Source organism: Armigeres subalbatus, chromosome 1, assembly GCF_024139115.2.
Source record: "Armigeres subalbatus isolate Guangzhou_Male chromosome 1, GZ_Asu_2, whole genome shotgun sequence".
In the NCBI taxonomy this organism is placed as follows: domain Eukaryota; kingdom Metazoa; phylum Arthropoda; class Insecta; order Diptera; family Culicidae; genus Armigeres; species Armigeres subalbatus.
The window spans coordinates 13,610,681-13,631,182 of NC_085139.1; the positions used below are offsets into that span (position 1 = coordinate 13,610,681).

At 41.3% G+C, this 20,502-nt stretch overlaps 3 protein-coding genes across 3 annotated transcripts; 2 read left to right on the top strand and 1 right to left on the bottom strand.

Annotated features, from left to right (window-relative positions):
• Positions 1–1,097: 1,097 nt before the first annotated feature.
• Positions 1,098–2,229, bottom strand: LOC134208122 (uncharacterized). Its single transcript, XM_062684197.1, has 2 exons — positions 1,783–2,229; positions 1,098–1,718 (listed from the first exon to the last, which is right to left on the bottom strand). Exons 1-2 carry the CDS (start codon positions 1,893–1,895, stop codon positions 1,178–1,180), a joined length of 654 nt encoding a protein of 217 aa, XP_062540181.1. The 5' UTR covers positions 1,896–2,229; the 3' UTR covers positions 1,098–1,177.
• Positions 2,230–14,897: 12,668 nt separating this feature from the next.
• Positions 14,898–17,312, top strand: LOC134208124 (zinc finger protein ZFP2-like). Its single transcript, XM_062684198.1, has 3 exons — positions 14,898–16,244; positions 16,302–16,469; positions 16,526–17,312. Exons 1-3 carry the CDS (start codon positions 15,207–15,209, stop codon positions 17,168–17,170), a joined length of 1,851 nt encoding a protein of 616 aa, XP_062540182.1. The 5' UTR covers positions 14,898–15,206; the 3' UTR covers positions 17,171–17,312.
• Positions 17,313–17,489: 177 nt separating this feature from the next.
• Positions 17,490–19,795, top strand: LOC134208125 (uncharacterized). The gene is made up of 4 exons (XM_062684199.1): positions 17,490–17,815; positions 17,881–19,032; positions 19,095–19,463; positions 19,525–19,795. The coding sequence occupies exons 1-4, from the start codon at positions 17,789–17,791 to the stop codon at positions 19,624–19,626; spliced, it is 1,650 nt and encodes a 549-aa protein (XP_062540183.1). The 5' UTR covers positions 17,490–17,788; the 3' UTR covers positions 19,627–19,795.
• Positions 19,796–20,502: the final 707 nt, after the last annotated feature.

Below are 20,502 nucleotides of genomic sequence, written 5' to 3' on the forward strand. Positions count from 1 at the left end.
TCTCAACTACATATCGTCAGATCTTTGTCTTCCGTGTTATAATCCCCCTCGAGTTCACTTCACCAACGACAGTTACTCAATTGTATACGATCTGTCCATGAAACATGCTATTCAAGGAATACCAGATCATCTTCGACAAATATCTATTCCCTCACTTTTTTCTGAAAAATATGAACATGTCAATTGCAACAACAGATATTTCACTGATGGTTCTCGCATCAACGGATCCACTGGCTTCGGTGTTTTCAATGTAACTTCAACCACCTTCCAAAAACTTCAGGAACCGTGTTCGGTTTATGTTGCTGAGCTGGCAGCAATTAACTTCGCTTTGGGGATAATTTCCAAACAGCCCGTAGACCATTATTTCATCTTCTCGGATAGTCTTAGTTCTATCGAGGCACTCCGGTCGATGAAACCTATTAAGCACGCATCTTACTTTCTTACAAACATAATGGAACGTACACACGGTCAAGCAGTTTGACCAACATTGACTCCACCTCTCGTTTATTCCAACATCCATCCAGTTTTACCAACAGCGGCACGAACAATCACTTTATTCGACCAACAATATCACACACGAACGACCGAAGTGACAACTTGAGCACCAACCATCAAAAAATATATGGGGGTTTGCGCAACTTCAATACAAATGCTCAAACATGTTCGGCGAACCTTGACTCCACCCCCGAAAACTCAAACCAAAATCAAAACGTTTTAATTTTTTCCAACCGAGCTGCCAACTGTCAAATTGTAACCGTTGGTTCCAATTAATACTTGCCAGCTCCTCCGCAAGTTACATTTTATTGACATCAAGCCCACCGTGTTTTTCTCTCACCTACAAGGAACTCACGCTGAGAAAGGTGTGAGCACCGCATGTCAAAACACCATTTATGCTGCATGGGTAGTGTTTAATTGCAGCGGTTTGAGCACGAGCAAAACATTAAAAGCTCCCGAGGTTCTTTCATCTGCCCACAGGTGAAATAGGATGGAAGGGTTGCCAAATAGAAGACACTGTCATGTGCTCGTAGATTTTCGTGTCCTGTCGTACCAAATTCGCCTTTATAATCTCAGTGAATATCTCAAGGAGATTAGTCGTTTCGAAACGCTGGTCGGAATCGCAGTGCGCGTCGGAAAAATTGTCGACACAAGTGAAAGCCTAGTGAGAATAAAAGGCTATTCAAAAGAAGTACCAGCAGTTGTACTCTAAAACCAAGAAAAAGGTCCGCATAGTGGGCCTTTTTCTTTTTGTATGCCCTTTGGCGGTGCTGGAAGTGGCATTTTCTATTCCGCAGAACAGTGGTGCATCGGTTTCCCGGAACAGGCACGGCCAGACGTATATAGAATCGGGGAGTTCGACTTTGCACGTGGACCAACAACGACTGAACAGCCGGAGTGCCACACCTTGGCCCGGCCACGACACCATCGCGGCAGTGAATCGTCCTACAACCCCGTCACCTCGTCGCCTTGCGCCGGATTGCCTCGAAAACCCTGCCAAAGTCCAACATCCGGCTTCCGGTTGAATACCATCGCCTCGCCGCAAAGCTCTCCGGCCGCCATTGCGAAGCATCACATCACGCAAAGCCCCGCACCTCCATCGTCGGCTTTCGTCTGGCACGCCATCGATCCGCCATCGAACCGACATCGCCGGCTCTAGCCCGGCACGCCATCGACCCACCATCGAAACGACAGCGCCGGCTCTCGTCCGGCACGCCATCGTCCTTCATCGGCCATCGTAGCACCATCGAAACGATACCGCCGGTTCTCGTCCGGCACGCCATCGACCCACCACCGAAACGACAGCGCCGGCTCTCGTCCGGCACGCCATCGTCCTTCATCGGCCATCGTAGCACCATCGAAACGATACCGCCGGTTCTCGTCCGGCACGCCATCGTCATTCATCGTCGGTCATCATCGAACCGTCATCGCCGGTTATAGTCCGACACGCTATCATCAATCATCGTACGGCAATTGCAGGCCCTCGGTCCGCCATCGTCCGGCCATTATCAGCCCTCGTACGACCATTGTCGGCCATCATCCGGCATTCCAGCAATCATCAGCGCTCGTAGTGAACGGCAAGCAGCGGAAATGCCGAGCGACCAAGAGCAACAACATCGAGACTCACCCTTCATCAGCGCCGGCGGACACTAACCATCCGAATGCTACCACCAACAAACAAACCGCAAGTACCCATTCAAGCCCTGTTGACGTCACAATCAATTAAATAAACAAGCATGTAAAAACATTTGGCCGTGTATGTAGCACATTCTTTGAGACTACGCAGCCCTTTAGATTTCTCCAACTCCTTGGTTTTGTTGTCGCTTTACCGGACTCAGATTGGAGTCATCAAGCCTCGCCTACTGTGTTTCGCTTACGATTTTTCTCCTTGAGTCGCTTTTGAGCCGCTTAGGTACGGCACTGTTTGTCGGTTTTTCCATCGTACCACACAGGTGGGCACGTATTTCGCGACACACGTGTGTGTAGCTCCTGCTACAGGTAAGTACTACCGTGAGCGTGTGTGGTGTGGTGATTTACGGTAAACGACCCTTCATTTGTCTCCCATTCGTAGCTTGATTGGAGCTAGCGGGTAACAAAATGGTTGTTCGAACAACTTCACACACGTTCCAACAAAGCAGCAACCGAAGCGTTTTCTTGGGGGTGGAGTCAATGTTCGTCAAACTGCTTGACTGGTGTGTACGTTGCATAAGAGAGCAGATGCGTGTTTTGGTCGAAAGATCATTCAAGATTACCTTTGTTTGGGTCCCAGCTCACTGCTCAATCTACGGCAATGAGAAGGCAGACTCGCTGGCAAAGGTGGGCGCACAGGAAGGTGTGGTTTATGATAGACAATTCTCGAGCAACGAGTTTTTCCCATTAGTCCGTCAGAGTACTCTTCAAAGTTGGCAAAGGAATTGGACACACAATGAACTTGGACGGTGGCTATTTTCCATAGTTCCAAAAGTTTCTGGGCGAGCGTGGTTCAGAGGTGAGGACTTAAGTCGAGGCTTCATTCGCGTGATGTCGAGACTTATGTCCAATCACTATTCACTAAACGCACATCTGTACAGAATAAACCTTGTCGATAGCAACTTATATAGGTGCGGAGCCGGTTATGATGACATTGATCACGTAGTTTGGTCCTGCTCGGAAAATGACGCCTCCAGAGAGCAATTATTGGATACCCTTGTGGCCCGAGGTAAACAACCCTTCAGGGAAGTTCGAGGTGTTTTGGGAGATCGTGATGTTGTCTATATGCAGGCCATTTATAGTTTTCTTTGTGCTTCTGACATCAAAATTTAATATTTTGTTTTTTTTTCTTCTTTCGTCAGTTTTTTTTTTGTTTAGTCTCTGCCTTTTTGTTCCGTAGAGCTCCATAGCTCTTGCCATCCGGAAGATGCTCCCAGTCGAACCATTCCTCGAGCATGACGACACGCCACATCGTCACTGACGCCAAATGCCCGGATGAGAAGCTGAAATTTCCTTATCCCAAATCCTAAGCCCCGTCCATCCTTAAACATTGTAAACTAACCTCGAGTCACCACGAGTACGCTGGCTCCTTCCCCTCTCTTATTAACTGTATAATAAAATGATATTGATTGTATATATCACAAAGAACCATGGCTGCGTAAAGTGTTATACACGCCTGAGCCTACCAAATAAACGAACTTGGAAGAAAAAAAAAAACAAACAAATGTGCTGCTGCCTGCGACTGCTGCTCAATTATTTATTCTCTTTCCGCTGGGACCGCGCTTCTATCGGCGTCATCGTTGCCTGTAGTTTTCGTGTCCGCTCTCGAAATATCTTGATTGAACTGAAGATTAGAGTCCAGTCGGTAAGATGCACGATTTTGATGTCTGTACTTGCGATGCTCGTACGGTATCGGTTCGTTTACCGATTTAATACCCAATAAAGATCAGGGTATAATCAACGAATAAATATAAAATTTCTATAAATCCAAAAATAAATAAATAATATTTTTTTCACAAAACAAAAATTAATTAGCATTCATAAAAGCAAAAATGGCAATTATAAAAGAAGATTTTTTTTTATAAAGAAATCAAAATTTTCCATCGCAAAAAATACCAAATCTTCATGAATAAATCAATATTAGCAATAACAATTACAAAGTTTCCACAAAATAAATACTTTTTTCCACAAAACATTAGAACTGTTTACGAAAAATCAAGAAAAAGCAGCGAATATAATGAAACTTATTTTGGAAAAATATAAAAAGCAATAAAAATGAGCATTTTTTCCATAGATGGTCATCTGGCCATGATCATCCGTTTTCAGAAGCGTTTATCGTTCATACAAAATTTAATCAATTTTATTGGCTGACGGACGTCCTTCGTGGCTTAGTTGGATAAAAGCACCAGTCTAGTTTACTGAGGGTCATTGGTTCAAGTCCCATAGAAGGAAAGTGGTTCCCTCAAAAGAAAATATCCATTTTAAAATAAAAATTTTAATGTGTTTTTTTATCCTAAAATTAAATTCAACACCGAGGAATATCCATAAATTACGTAAGGGTTAGAGGGGAAAAGTGGGGTTGCCTAAAGTACATACAATTTTTTTATGTTTCATACAAAAAGTGTGACGTAGAGGGCGGAGCGATTGGAAATGGTCAGTTTTTGCAGTTTCAAATTAATGACCATATCGGGTGGCCAATACCCGAAAAATAGGCAATAACCTTTGATAGAACTCTCACAATTTTATTGGTTTTTATATTTTTTATGCAAATTTTTTATTTTTTTTTTTGTTGCTCTTTATTGACTTTTTTTGTGGAAAGTGGAGCAAAAATATTTATTTTGTGGGAAATTTTGTAATTGTTTATTGCTAATATTGATTTATTTCTGGAAATTTTGTATTTTTTTCACTGGAAAATTTTGATTTCTGATGGATAATTCTTGCAGTTTTTGGTTTTATAAGTGCTAATTTATTTTTATTTTGTGGAAAATTCTTTATTGTCTATGGAAATTTTGCATTATTTTTTTATTTTTTTTATTCAATATTTGTAGCTTGCATCCTGATTTCTTAATTAGTAATTTCTTAATTTTTATGAACAATTTTTAATTCCTTATGGAAAATTTATATTGCTGCCCTAATTTATTATTCTTAATAGTTAGCATTAGCATTAGCATTGAGCAATTCGCACAAATTCGTAGGTGGTACAAGCCTGGACTATTGTATGAGAGCAGCATCATTTTCATCCGTTACCCCAGATATTGATTTGGGACTAATCACTATCTCTTAAATGGAAGCAATGCACTCTCCAACAGTCCAGATCTGTCCTGGTCACGTCCTTGCGAATGCTGGGGAAGGGGAAGGATGATTAGTCGGATACCTACTTAAGAAAGATGCAGAGGACTCTACGACCTCTCATAGGTGACAGGGGAGGTTTTGGAATTGTTAGTGTGGAAGGTTATAACAGTAGGAATCGTGTTGGTAGAACGTGAAACACAGAAAGTACTATGATAGAAATACAAAGTAGGAAAGGGACGAGCCTGGAATTGACCTCCTGCTTATAAGGCAGAAGCGGTAGCCACTAGACCACCGAGCTCGTATAATTTATTATTTTTAATAGTTGGTCAAAATATCAAAAAGTTCGTCGATCGATCGACACCAAAATCTCCAAACTCGGTTGGAAGACGGCTGAGTTATTAACCCAGACTTCCAGACTACTTTTCGTGACTCGAATTTGAATCTGCAGAATGACCCCCTATCTTCCAAAAGGACGTAATCCTACGTCACAACTAAACCTTCCATACAAAATGTGCTACGAGAGGGCGGATAGCGGTTCAAAATCATCAAATTTAGTTATTTGTTATTTGTGAAAGAACCCTTAGCGTTATCCATATGGTTGCACGATGAGGAGCCATGGGGACGAATTCATTCGCATTGATTGAGGGAAAATAATACCGAGATTATTTGTTCACAAAAATAGGGGGTTCATCGCTTTTCTTGGCGTTAAAGTCATTTGCATGTTGTATGATCCTTTATTTTATTGAAAATCTATTTAGATAATCTGATGTGTATGTCCTTCGAGTGCTTTTCAGTAGAATATCTAATACTACACCATGGGGATCCCAGGAGGCAGGGTAAGTATGGATATTTAAAAAATGTTGAACATTATATATGAATAAGCATATGGAGACGCATCGTCCGTTTTATGACTAAACTCGTTGAGCAAATTCTATCATACCTGTTAATGAAGTAATTATACAAGGAAAACCCTAAACGTGTTTTTGCTTAATCTTGCGAAAATTTCAGAGGTGTCAAAATGTGTAGTTGCGCTCATTGTTGGCCGCCAAAATCGATACCAGCAGTTAAATCCGAAGTTGCATCGTAATAGGATCATACTTACTGTGAAATTCGCAAGAAAATTGAATATTATTCGAAGTAGTATAAATTAGACTTTCTACCAAACGCTCATTAGACCAGTAGTGCTCTAAAGGTTTGAGATCTCGACTCTTGAATATCCAACGCGTTCAGTCTTTGACAAGAGAATGCTGCACGCCATCCATATGGGGTGTAGATGGAAGACGGTACATGGAGGAGGCAAATGATCCAAACATGGAATCAGTTGTTGGAGAGACCCATCGTTCACACTACGAAAATTCGTGGTTCAATGGGTACGAAAAGACAAGATGTGCAGCAAAGTGGATCGATCATGTGGTAGCGTAATTTTGCCGTCCAAAAAACTTTGTACCATGCGATAATTCCCCATATCTCTCAGATTTTGTTAGAACTAATTTAACTGGTACTGTACAGTAAAGCACTGTATATTACTCCACCTAAACGGTTTTTTGAACTTAATTCAGTAAGTGTAACTAATAATGGGATATTTGAATTTTGTAAATGTCATGTCAAACTATCAAAAAATGCACGCCAGAGCCACAGAAGCGCGCAGAAAATACACTGGAGTGTGTTCAGTGTTTTTTTTTGACAATTTGACATTACGTTTAGAAAATTCAAATATCTTTCTATTAATCGCACTTACTAAATTAAGATTATAAAATCGTTTAGATGGTGTAAAATCAAAGAGCAAATTTTTTTGCACAGAATGTGGGACAACATTGCCGCCAAGTGTAAGGTACACTGGGGGAAGTGGAAAAAGAGGGTAAGTGTAAAAGTCGACTCGAAAAATTGGAATTGTACATACTTTACAGTTTTTACCACATCATAACATTATGCAAGAATCTACTTTGAGGCTCACACTAATACTATGTTGAAATTTATATAATACAATTGGTAGTGGTTTGTGCCAAGAAAGCAAATAATTCAAAGATTTTACACTTACCCCAGGTATCAAATACTGCGGGGGAAGTGGAAAATGATCTGATCACGCAATTTTTTTGTTCCCTCCAGGGTTTATTTTGATAGCTGTCATAATATGTTCCTTCTTTGTTATCATTGTGGTTTCAGAGGTGATTGGACTAATATACATAAGAAAATGCCTGATTAATCCACCTATTGGTATTGATGCCTTTCACATGTTTCACATATGAAAAAAATGTATGAGTAAGAAAAAAATAGCACCGGTTGGTAAATATATTCCATAATTCACATTCTTTTATATTTATAGCAAGTTTTTCCGTTGAATGCAGATTTTTGAGCGAACAAATTGGTTAAGGGCAAGTGTTTAAAAATAGGAGATAATTTTGTACGTGTTTTGCGCTCACACATTTCATTTTTTTTTTCATTTATTTAGTTAACATCTAAACAGATAACACTGAATCAACAATTTGACGCCACAATGCACGGTTCGAGGCCGCATCTCTCCATCCTCGGATACGCCCCACGCTCGCCAAGTCGTTCTGCACCTGGTCTGCCCATCTCGCTCGCTGCGCTCCACGCCGTCTCGTACCTGCCGGATCGGAAGCGAACACCATCTTTGCAGGGTTGCTGTCCGGCATTCTTGCAACATGTCCTGCCCATCGTACCCTTCCGGCTTTAGCTACCTTCTGGATACTGGGTTCGCCGTAGAGTTGGGCGAGCTCATGGTTCATTCTTCGCCGCCACACACCGTCTTCTTGCACACCGCCAAAGATGGTCCTAAGCACCCGTCTCTCGAATACTCCGAGTGCTTGCAAGTCCTCCTCGAGCATTGTCCATGTTTCATGTCCGTAGAGGACAACCGGTCTTATTAACGTCTTGTACATGACACATTTGGTGCGGTGGCGAATCTTTTCGACCGCAGTTTCTTGTGGAGCCCGTAGTAGGCCCGACTTCCACAGATGATGCGCCTTCGTATTTCACGACTAACGTTGTTGTCAGCCGTTAGCAAGGATCCGAGGTAGACGAATTCCTCGACCACCTCGAAGGTATCCCCGTCTATCGTAACACTGCTTCCCAGGCGGGCCCTGTCGCGCTCGGTTCCGCCCACAAGCATGTACTTTGTCTTTGACGCATTCACCACCAGTCCAACTTTTGTTGCTTCACGTTTCAGGCGGGTGTACAGTTCTGCCACCTTTGCAAATGTTCGGCCGACAATGTCCATGTCATCCGCAAAGCAAATAAATTGACTGGATCTGTTGAAAATCGTACCCCGGCTGTTACACCCGGCTCTCCGCATAATTCCTTCTAGCGCAATGTTGAACAACAGGCACGAAAGTCCATCACCTTGTCTTAGTCCCCGGCGCGATTCGAACGAACTGGAGTGTTCGCCCGAAATCTTCACACAGTTTTGCACACCATCCACCGTTGCTTTGATCAGTCTGGTAAGCTTCCCAGGGAAGCTGTTCTCGTCCATAATTTTCCATAGCTCTACGCGGTCTATACTGTCGTATGCCGCCTTGAAATCAACGAACAGATGGTGCGTTGGGACCTGGCATTCACGGCATTTTTGAAGGATTTGCCGTACAGTAAAGATCTGGTCCGTTGTCGAGCGGCCGTCAACGAAGCCGGCTTGATAACTTCCCACAAACTCGTTCACTAATGGTGACAGACGACGGAAGATGATCTGGGATATCACTTTGTAGGCGGCATTAAGGATGGTGATCGCTCGAAAGTTCTCACACTCCAGTTTGTCGCCTTTCTTGTAGATGGGGCATATAACCCCTTCCTTCCACTCCTCCGGTAGCTGTTCGGTTTCCCAGATTCTGACTATCAGTTTGTGCAGGCAAGTGGCTAGCTTTTCCGGGCCCATCTTGATGAGCTCAGCTCCGATGCGCTCACACATACATACAAAAACGCACACACAGACATCACCTCAATTCGTTAAGGTGATTATACAATCAAGCCATGTGGTGAATTTTGAATTCACCACACGGTTTTCTATTCCTATTATCAAAAGTTCAAATCTAGCGTAATAATTTTCGCACAATGCTGAAATTAAAGTCGATTGTTTAGCATAAGTAAGCAAACGATCTACGGATGTTTCATCCCCGTGGGCAATGTGGTTCTTTCAATTCGTGCTCTTGAAAAATCACTATAAACATCACGTGGTTTCCAAGATGGCCGATTTCTGGCTTTGTTGTATAACCACCTTAAATCAAGTTGATTAGTTTATAACCCTGTAAGCCCCATTTTTTCCTATAAAAAGTTTATCTTTGGGGCGATCCTATAGATTTTACGTACTCTTAATGCTCGAGAAGGCAAAACCAGCCCTCCACTAGCTATTACGAGAATTCCTTGGGGACCTATTCCGTTAAGCCAATGAAATTATTCAACAAAAGATGCTCAGAGCAATTACCGTTTTGATTTTAGTTATATGTAATTATTCATCACTATTGAAGGTCAAGGTAACATGGGCTTTCCACTTACCCCATCCCACCAGGGTAAGTGGAAAAACGACTCCTAATTTCAAAATCTATTTCCATTCATTTAAAGCGACCAAAATGCTATGAATTACCGCACATTTGGTGCAAAATTAACTGTTTTTGATAGCCCATTTTGATTGAAAGCATTTAAATAATTTAAACTGGTTTTACACTAATTCAAACATGCACTATCGATTTTTCCTTTTCCTCTTCCCCCAGTATACCTTATATATTTCAAACTAAATTTATTTTAACTAAAATCAATGCTTTCAGGACTCACCTTGGGATTTTCTAGATCGTCGTGGTCTTCCGGACGCGGTTTGTGATTTTCCACACCACAAACCATTTTCCAGCGGTCTTTCAGACGCGCGACACAAAAATGCAAACCACCTTGCATTGAGATTTTTGTAAAACCAAATATATCCAGCTTTTTACGCAGGCCATGCTATAAACTTTGAATCACCCCTTTTGACGTTAGGCGTGTCCACTATAAATTTCGTAATTCCATCATAGTATGCTCTGTTACAGTAATCAACAGTCACATGGAAACGGCAGATAAGCGAATGTTTTCATAAAGTGATTCTCAATTGTTGTTTTAAATAGTCTATGTTTTTTCAGATGACGCAAGAGCTGCTGATTGTACATTGTTAACGACCATTATTATTGTTTGCTATACTGCCCCTATTCGCATAAGCGTCCCATGGCAGTTTTCATCAACTTGAGAAATATGCCGTTGAATTTTTCAAACTTGTTTAACATGAAGAAATTCAAAAAAATCTAATAAATTGATAAAACCAGCAATCTATCTGAAAATTTGGCATAATATTCTTTATCTGTATGCATTGCTATGGAACTATTAAATGGACCATAATTATATTTATTTTTTCTGTAAAAGTGTATCAAAATCTGGAATGTGACTATTATGCAAATAAATAGCAAGATGGGACAACACAAATGGGTTTTGTTTTTCAAATTTATAGAACAAAGCCTATTATTTCATAAGTTTTTCTAAAAGATAAGTTCATTTTAAGCTTATTTCTGAAATGAAATCAAAATCTTCGAAAATCGACATGGGACTCTTATGCGAATCGCGGCAGTATACACGAGTAGGCAACCGAAGGGTCTTGGTGGAACCAACATTGGGTTTTTTTTATCAAGAAATCCCTAGGAGTTATGGACCACGCACGCGTTATGCTAGACTTTACAGCGATTTAGAATGAAGAGTACAGGGATGTGGAGCCGGCTCACAAGTACAGGCGCTCCCTCCGAATGAAATCCATTAACGATGACATGGTCGCTCTCTGTTGAATGCTGTTTACGTTCATGTCATAGGGTCACTTTCCCTATACTGTTTTACTGTGTCTTCATCAATTTTAAGTTTCCAAGTTTATTAAATGTATAGACTGCAATTGCCGTTCACAGACGCTCAGCAATAAATTAAGGGGAAAATAAAAGTTAATGAGGAGAAGTAGAGGGGTAATATATTTCCGCAAGTTTTCTTCTGGCAAAATATCATCCACAATGTCAAAAATAATCCCAGATTGATCCTTCTTTTTGGCATCATATGAAACATATTTTTAAACTATCAGTGCCAAGTTGAACAATCCGATGGAAAGTTTAGTGTATATTTGCCACCGTTGCGGGTGGCCACCAACATCGACTCCTCATTCGCCAATGCACTAAAAGGACTGTAAAACATTTCCAAAATACTCTCGCCTTACTAATGTCAGACTGTCGATCCTGATCCCGTTTACAAACGGGTTTGTACAGTCAAGAGAGAGAGTATTTAATCGGACTCGGAGGATAGTTTTTGTGACAAGCTTTTGTTTCCCAGATTCAAATTCTCCCGCATCGTCGTTACAGTTGTTTGAAACCCAGGAGATGAAAAGCGTATCTGTTGGCCTCTTATGGCTTAGAGGCGACTCCTTCCGGGATTGCCAGTCTCAATAGTGCATTGGCATTTTTTCTTGATTCGCTTGGTTTACTGGTTTTTGGATCTAAAATGCAGATTTTTTAATTAAATATAATTTGAGCCATTTACCGTGAAGTGAAGGAACAAAACATAATATCATGAATTAAAGTTAGACAGAACGAAAAACAAACATTAAATTCATGGGTACTAGGATGAATCTATAAAAATGTACACATCATCTGTCATAGTTGAATTACCCCTTACCAAATTTATGGCTAGCGTAAAAAGCTGGATTATATATTACATCAAATATATTATCACAGAGAAACAGACGTCTCATTCAACATATGTTCCATCGTACACCTTTTTAACGGTTTATTTAACTTTTTGTAGGTGGTCAATCGGCCACCGATGGCGCTTTCATCGATTTTGCTTGTGTTTGACGTTTGAACACTACCGCCATCTGGTTGCCGCTTGGCCACTCACCGGGATTTTAGCATTGGGCGACAATGTTTTCGTGGCGATGATTTTGATTGCGATTTGTTCTAAATGAGACGCCTGTTTCTCTGAGATATTATTCTTCGCACATTAAAAAAGATGTTTTAGTTACAAGATAAAGATTGTCGCTGTCGTCGTTGTCTGGAACATCTTTTGCTGATGGCGAGGATATGGTGCTAATTGTCAATGAAGCAAAAATACATACGGTTTGATAGTTCGCTACCAAACATGTTTCGGACAGCAGAACAAAGGGAACCGAAGTGACAATCTTTATCTTGTAACTAAAATATCTTTTCACATTGACCACTTTAATTCAACTCACCATTTGAAATCAGCATCAGGATCCAAAAGATAACCTGGCACAAACGCCAAAATATGTGACCCCACATGGCCGGAGCGAAATCCGATGACAGCAGTGTGCGAGTGCAAGCCACGGAAATTTGACAAGAAGAGGCCGAGTCATGGCTTGCTGCTCACTGATTGACACGCGGAGGTGTTAATAAATAACACGCTGATGGCAACTTAGCCAAACCCCACGGGGGGAGCATTTTTTTTGTATCGGCTTAAATGTTTAACCTGATTTATTGACCATGCGTTTCCATTGAACTGCATCGATAAGTAGAAATAAATGCTATTTTGTTCTCTAAAAAGTCAGTCTCGAAGAAGTCCATAAGTAATCAAAAGCACTACACTACCTACTGTTATTCCGTTAATAGCGTTGGGTATAAGTTTGATAAATGAAAATAGTACCGTTTTGGCTCATATAAGGAACACTGTATGACATGTCGGAAGTCTTTATGGAATATGAATTAAAATATATTAATGGGGTAAGGGGCCCTTTACTAATTACGTAAGCAATTTTATTGGGGTTTTCAACCCCCTCCCCCCATGTAAGATTCTTCCCATATGAATCATTTTTTATTTATATGGAGCATAAGAAAATGGTAGACTCCCCCTCCTCCCATAAGTGCTGAAGTGTACGACCCCTAACGAGCGGTAGTGTTAGCCCTGGATGTAGCGTTGGCTTATCACGCAAATTATACTCAATCCAGTTGAAACCCAAAATTGGGTGCTAGCGAAGTTGGATTTTTCTCACAATCCGTACGTTAAACCTAACTTCGGAAGTGGTGCGCTGAATAGCGCTTCGCGATATGAAAACAGCGCACCACTTCCGAAGTTAGTTTTAACGTACGGATTGTGAGAAAAATCCAACTTCGCTGTCCCCCAATTCCGGGTTTCAACTGGATTGAGAATAATCAATAATACAGCGATAATATACATCGTTTTGCGAAGAGATTTTTACTGCTTCTTTGAAAAAGTTTACCATGCATATTTTATTTACACAGATTTAGCAGCCCCAGCAGCCAGGTTATGGAAGAGTTTTTTTCTTTTGAGCAATAAAATATTTTTCTGAATGGATTTACCTATTTTTGCACATTAGACGATACTATACTAGGGTAAAGTGCCCAATAGTGGACCCTCCAGACATTTTTTCATTATTACAGCACAATGGAAACATTTTGCTATGAAATTCCATCGGGAGAACCTACCTTACAGTCCTATGATTTGATTACATGCATTGAAAATGCTATGGAAAGTATAATTAGTTGATTTTTTACAATTCTATAAAAAATAAACACGAGAGTGTCCATTATAGGAATATTTTGGGGGGTCCATAATAGGGAAGAAGAACGTCCCGAAACGAAACATGAAAATCAAATGAAGTGTCGACTATAGAGAACCAATTTCCTATTATGGACCCCCAGGGGGTCTACTATAGGGTAAATTTAGTCCGACTTTACAATGTTAATTTTAAAGAATAACGTCGAGTATTTGAGCGTTTTATGTATGTATCGTAAAGAGGAGATGCAGAGCTTGATATTAGATATCACGCAAAATTAATATTTTGAAAATTTCCACTCGTTATGCCAGGAAGAGCAAAATTTTGCTACTAGGGGGTCCACTATTGGGTATTTTACCCTAGGTCTTTCAGTTTCATGGAAAACAGCATAGCTACATATTGTCAGATTTTCTGGATATGATACACTGCGCGGCGTTTGTAGTGTTCCCAAATGGGTACTTGCACAAAACTTCACGCGGCGAATGACTGTCGAAAGGTATGGCCGCGCCAAACGATACACCGCAATGCTATTCACCCATAATAATCAAGTAAACGGGGTGCAGAAAACGCGGCGGAACCTTTCATGAAGCGTACTGATGTCGTGGGAACCACCTTCAATACATTTTTCGAACTAAATCTATCACATCGAGTTTCAGACATATTAATTAATAACCACTCCGGGAGGCTCAATACCCGGAATATAGGTAATTAAATAAATCAATGTTAAAATTGGAGTACTTCACATTAGTTACATTTAGAGTAAGTTCAACTAAACATTTTTTTGTTCAGTTGAGAATAAATTTTGTGTAATTCAAAAAAGCCAAGAAAAGTCATGCGTTCTGGTGATGCATCGGTGTATCATCTCATAGAGGCTTGACTGTAAAAGGTTTCCAATTGGATTTGGAAAACATATTCTCATAAGCATAACATAGTCAAAGCAGATACAATATGCTATGCTTCTTTGTATAATATCTGATTCGAATATGACAGTCGAGGGGCTGGAACGGCAATTCTTATTGGGAAGCTCACATGCGCCTTTGAGCTACCCGTTTTCACACCCACAAATACAAAACATAATATAAAACATGATATTCATAAGCGTCTTGTTTACCATTTGTTTTCGGCATAGATTTCGTCTGCTTTCGGTCGACAAATGTAAAATCATTAATTAAAAGTTGAATTAAGTAAATTTATCAAAATTTTGAAGCAAAAAGTAAACTACTAGTCCAACAATGTATTATTAGTTTGTAGTAGGATGTTTTCGCCGCATCCACCCAACATAAATTTATGTGTTTATTCTAAGAGCAGTCGTGACTGAAACAATCTATTCAATGGCCGTCCGTGAAAGAATTTCTCGAATAGGTTTGTAAGTGAATGGAATCTATTATCAACTACAGCCCGAGACTGATAGAAGAGCACAATGGTACACTTCTGCAAGCTTTGCCAACTGCTCCACAAGGGCATGGACTTCATCGAGTGCGATGAAACGAACGTCTGGCTCTTGGAGGCCGTGTTCAGGCTGAAAATTGTTCCGATAAACGGACGAGTGGAGCCGGTCTGCCAGAAATGCATCACCAAGTACAACAAGGTGATGAGGCGCAAGCGGAAGGAGAACGGTGGATTTCCGATTTCGCAGAATCAGATATTCCCCATCACAACGACGACGGTGACTTCGTCTACGCAGCTGGTCATATCCGGTCCAATGATGAACGAGGTCGTGCAGAGACAACTGCAGGAGCAGCCGCAAATGTCGCTGGCGACGGCGGCACAGCTTCGGGAGGAGGACTCGTCGACAGAGACGTCGATCATGACTTCGAATAGCTTTCAGTTGAATATAACTGGCGCTGCGGCTGTGTACAGGACAGCAGGCAAGGATGGTAGGAGTAGTTCGGAAGATGAGAGCTCCGTTGCTATTATCAGCGATGTTGAAGACGACGAGGATGACGATGGTGATGATGGAGAAGGGGATAGTAGTGATAGTAGCGATTGTTGCAGTGAGGATTCCGATGAGAGTAGCTACAGTTATAGTTCGAGTAGTAGCAGTGGGAGTTCATCGCTCACGCAAGCCAGCTTGGCAGCAGATGATCGAGAGTTGGAGAATGTCGCCGAGACTGAATCGTTAAGCTCCTTCGTGGAGCGCGATGAGCTTGAGGGCAATGACGAGTTGGTGTCCATTGTGGAGCTAAAGGATTCTGTACTGATGGAACAGGCTAAGGAAACTGTCCAACAGGAGAAAAAATCAAAGAAAAAGCGAAGTAAGCAGGCAGGTTCTACGCAGCATGTTTGCGAGGTTTGTGAGAAGACGTTCTCAAAAGCAGTCTACTTGAAGGTTCATATGCGAACTCACACTGGAGAAAAACCTTTTGCATGTGATATATGTTTTAAAAGTTTTACTCAAGCGTCCAGCTTGAATACGCACAAGCGGCTGCATTCGAACATAAAACCTTTTGTTTGCCAGGTGAGTGACTGCCGGATGATTGAAAGGATAAAATATCAAAATCGTTTTATATTTTAGGTTTGTGGAGCGGAGTACACTAGTTCTGGCAACTACAGAGTTCATCTGAGGACGCACACATTAGAAAAACCTTATAAATGTAGTTACTGTGAAAAGACGTTCAACCAACTGACATCTAAGAAGCTTCACGAGAGAGTTCACAATAATGAAAAACCTTATGTTTGTCAGGTGAGTCGCCGTAACGTTGATTTGTTCTGCAAAAGCTAACGCTTCTTGATCCCCAGGTTTGCATGAAGGCCTTTACCAACATAAGCAATTTGCATGTACATTCCCGAACGCACAATAACCAGCGGCCATATTCGTGCAATCAGTGCGGAAAACGATTTGCCCAATCGCAAACTCTGAAAACGCATATTCTATCAACACACACCGCGGATCGGCCGTTCAAATGTGATCTTTGTCCTAGAACCTATGCCACTCAGTCCAACCTTCGCAACCATCAAAACAGTCATCTGAAGGAGAAGCCATTTATCTGCAATGAATGCGATCGTCGGTTCACTCAAAAAAGTACATTGAAGACCCATTTGCTATCCCATCGCAAAGAGAAAGACTTTAAATGTGCCGAATGTGAAAAATGCTTCCCTACGCAAGGCCACTTGAACACGCACTGTAAGCAGGCCCACAATATGAAATCCGCAGTGCCACAGCGTGTGTTCGACTGCAGTGAATGCGATCGGGTGTTCAAATTCAGGGCCCGTTATGTTACCCACATGCGTACGGTTCATCAGAAGGAAGTCGACGTAATGCCAAAGAAGGAAGAAGCGGGATTTCCGGATGCAAGTCATTTAAATGGGGAAGCCGAAGACTCAGTAATATTAGACTTTGACGATATTCCCCCGGATCTAGTTCCTGATATTCATTTTATCTAGTGTTCTATTAGCATGGTAAAATAGAGAAAACATTACTCCTTTTGGGATAAAATTTGTGTTTTATTCGACGTCATTCACTGCGCATGCGCTGAACAGTAATGATTCGATTTTATAACGAGATCATTGGAAATATAATTAGGAAACCTGGTTCCGTAATGTTTGATAGCAATTGAGCCGATAGAATAATTCATCAAAAAGAAAAGCAAATTCTTGAAATCGGTACTGTGAGACTCGGAAACACTATTGACTTTCAAAAGGTTAATGAATTCTAAGTTTCAAAGCACCTTCACAATCTAACTTATTAATCTTGAAACGTCAACATACTTACTTCGGTACAAGAGCGCTTCGATACATTCACATGACAGGAAATCAATTGTGAAAAAACAGCTTCCTGTTAAATATTTTTGATGACAATCGACAATTGATGAGATCGAACCGTTTCTATATGTTTACGTTGACAAACACCTGTTGGATTTGTTTTTGAGAATGCTAACTTACAATGCCAAATCTACAACCGCCTTGAAAATGCATTATTACACATGTTAGCTATTAATAACCCTTCCACATGGATTATTGATCAAATATTTGTGAAAATTTGTTCACCCGACCCAAGCAAGCATGGAAATTGAAAATCTTCCCATTGAAGTAAGTAATCGTAGTAGACTTTGAATTTGTATTCTTATCGATGTAGCCTACTTTATCTATTCCAGTTGCTGGAAAAAATCTTCCAGCTCCTACCTACGGAAGACCTGGAGAGTGTTGCTTTAGTTTGCCTTGCGTGGAAAGATATTATTCTCACGACCATAATTCCGAAGTATGTGACCATTCACCTAAAACCGGTCCATCCAGTTACACATCAACTGATCACGATGCCGTCATTACTGTCCATGCACTCAAAGAATCCCTTCGTGAAATCACATTACAAAATCACAATTTCCAATGAAGAATTAGTGCATTCGCCAGAGTTTATCGATTTCTTCAAGCAGTGCGGTTCCAACATAAAATACCTCCACCTGCAAGTCATTCAACTGTCGGAAGAAATTCTCAAAGCATTTCCCTATTTAGAAAACTTGGAAGAACTGTGTTTAACAACCGAATCCGATGAACTTTACGCCCCGAAACCGAAGCATCCTGAAGATTACCTATCCGTCTTCAAAAACCTCAAATCTCTTAACCTTTTCCTCCCCAACTATTTCATCCTTCTCAACGCTCCTCTCCTATCTTCTTGTCCCCTCGCCCGCATATGCTTCGAACGCTTCGAAGTAGATCTGCGCCACCTGAAGCCTCTTCTGCAGCAGCACTCCCCCACCCTACGCGAAGTCACGGTCAAGGTGGAAGAAATGAAACCCTTCCTACAATTCCTTAACTCCCTCTCGGATCTCAAACTGCGCAAACTCAACATCAAGAGCGGTGGCAACGAGGACGATTTCACCGATGCGCTCGTCCAGCTGTTCGACCTACAACCCCAGCTGCGGGTCCTCCGAATCGGGTCCGAGTTGTCCCTACGAGCTGTTTCGCAAATTCCGAAGATGTTGCTCGAATTGGAGGAACTGGAGCTGATCGCCGAGAGCATCCACGACTGCAAGGCATTCGCCGAGTTGAAGCAGCTTCGCAAGTTAACCATGTCGCTGTACGACGTCCGCGCTTGGGACGAAACGGCTTCCATTGAGAGCGTAGTGGACTTTTCGCTTTCCGTGACGTTTCCGCTGGTTTCGCCGGCCGTGTTCTGCTCATTCCCAAACGCCCGGCGTCTCTATTTGGAAGACGTTGACGACGATTCACTCATGCGAGATATCATCGTGGTTCAGACCTTGATGGACAAGGTTCAACGGGTAGAGCACTTGGATTTGGAGAACTATGTGGTGAGTAAACTACAATGTCCGATCATGATTTTTAACTACGTCATTTACTGATTGCCCCGTAGCTCAAAGAACGTGAAATTCTGAACGAAAGCGTCCAACGATTCGACACGATCGAAGGTTTGAAAACGCTCAAGTACAGCTGCCGGGATATGTCGGATGCGTCGTTGCTGACGATGGCACTGCCGGAGCTGCGGGAACTCCACCTGACGCACTGTCCTCGGGTGACTTTCAAGGGAGTTTCTTTTTTGGTACGCAACTGTCCGCTGATCGAAACGCTGCACATCGAATACAACAAAGCGGGATTCAACGACGATTGTATGGATATTATAACGAGGAAATTGACGCGCCTTCGGCGGTTGCATTTGGTTAATTTGAAAGGATTGACCAATGCGAGCGTGGAGATTATTTTGACCAATTGCAAACGATTGAGGGTAACGACTTCGAGAATTTTTTTAAGTGTACTTCTCAAAGCTTTCACGCAATTCATTTCAGGAGTTAACATTTTCCTACTGCATTGGTATAACAATGGACAAGGCGGATGCTATTGAGAAACTCAGTGCACTAAAGACATTGCGCAATTTAGTCTACAGTTGAAACACTTACGTGGGAGAATTTAAATCGTTGGTTTGTCGAAGATATCGCAAGGTTATGCTATGAAATAAAACAGTTTATTGTATGTTAAAAATTTCAGTGAATATTTTAATTTAGATGCTTCATCTATACGATTTAAAGTATAAATAATTAAAAAGCAAATCAAATTCAATCCGTGTTTTATGTCCCTTGGGATTATCACCTGAACACCAGTAGGATAGCTTATTTAAAGCATCAGCACCACTAGGCCTGGACCAGTGACGGGAAATGTCATATCGATGTCATGGGACTAACTTGCTAATAACTTTTCTCACAAGTCATTTACAATAAAGTTTCCCTTATAAACATGTAGCCTTTAAGGGATCCGACAACTTTTTCTAACAGGTTATTTCTCTAAATATGATATTGGCGGCGTGAGAGCAGAATTAGTATCAAATGACATTAATGTCATGACATTCCGTGACATTTTTTAAATCTCGCTCTCATGGCTCACGCTTTGTATTTAGAACAATGATCTGTTCGACAAAGTTCTAGGACTTTTTAAGTACTACATGTTTATCAAAAAATCTTAACTGTAAATGACTTTTGGAAAAAGTTATTAAGAAATCAGAAATAGCAATGCCATGACATTTTTTGACATTTCCCATCACTGGCCTGGACCACTATAGGTGTTAGGAAACAGCGAATAAAATGTTTATAAAACCATACGCAGTACAAGCTATGGTGTTCAACCTTCGGCAACATTTTGCTGTTGAATGGCCTTCCCATGTCAGAAAAGACAGTGTTCTGGAAAATGTTCAATGTTCATCATCATATAAACGATCAGCCATACGAACAGATGGAGACGCATGGCTCATAAAGTTTTCATTACTGACACAC

Bases quoted from the DNA above. Each gene is read 5' to 3' on its own strand.
- LOC134208122 (XM_062684197.1), bottom strand. From the start codon at position 1,895: ATGACGATGGCGTGCCGGACGAGAACCGGCGGTATCGTTTCGATGGTG. The intron at 1,719-1,782 runs GTCGATGGCGTG...TGGCCGATGAAG, and splicing joins CGCTGTCGTTTCGGTGGTGG to GACGATGGCGTGCCGGACGA.
- LOC134208124 (XM_062684198.1), top strand. From the start codon at position 15,207: ATGGTACACTTCTGCAAGCTTTGCCAACTGCTCCACAAGGGCATGGAC. The intron at 16,245-16,301 runs GTGAGTGACTGC...TTTATATTTTAG, and splicing joins TAAAACCTTTTGTTTGCCAG to GTTTGTGGAGCGGAGTACAC. The intron at 16,470-16,525 runs GTGAGTCGCCGT...CTTGATCCCCAG, and splicing joins AAAAACCTTATGTTTGTCAG to GTTTGCATGAAGGCCTTTAC.
- LOC134208125 (XM_062684199.1), top strand. From the start codon at position 17,789: ATGGAAATTGAAAATCTTCCCATTGAA. The intron at 17,816-17,880 runs GTAAGTAATCGT...TATCTATTCCAG, and splicing joins TTGAAAATCTTCCCATTGAA to TTGCTGGAAAAAATCTTCCA. The intron at 19,033-19,094 runs GTGAGTAAACTA...ATTGCCCCGTAG, and splicing joins TGGATTTGGAGAACTATGTG to CTCAAAGAACGTGAAATTCT.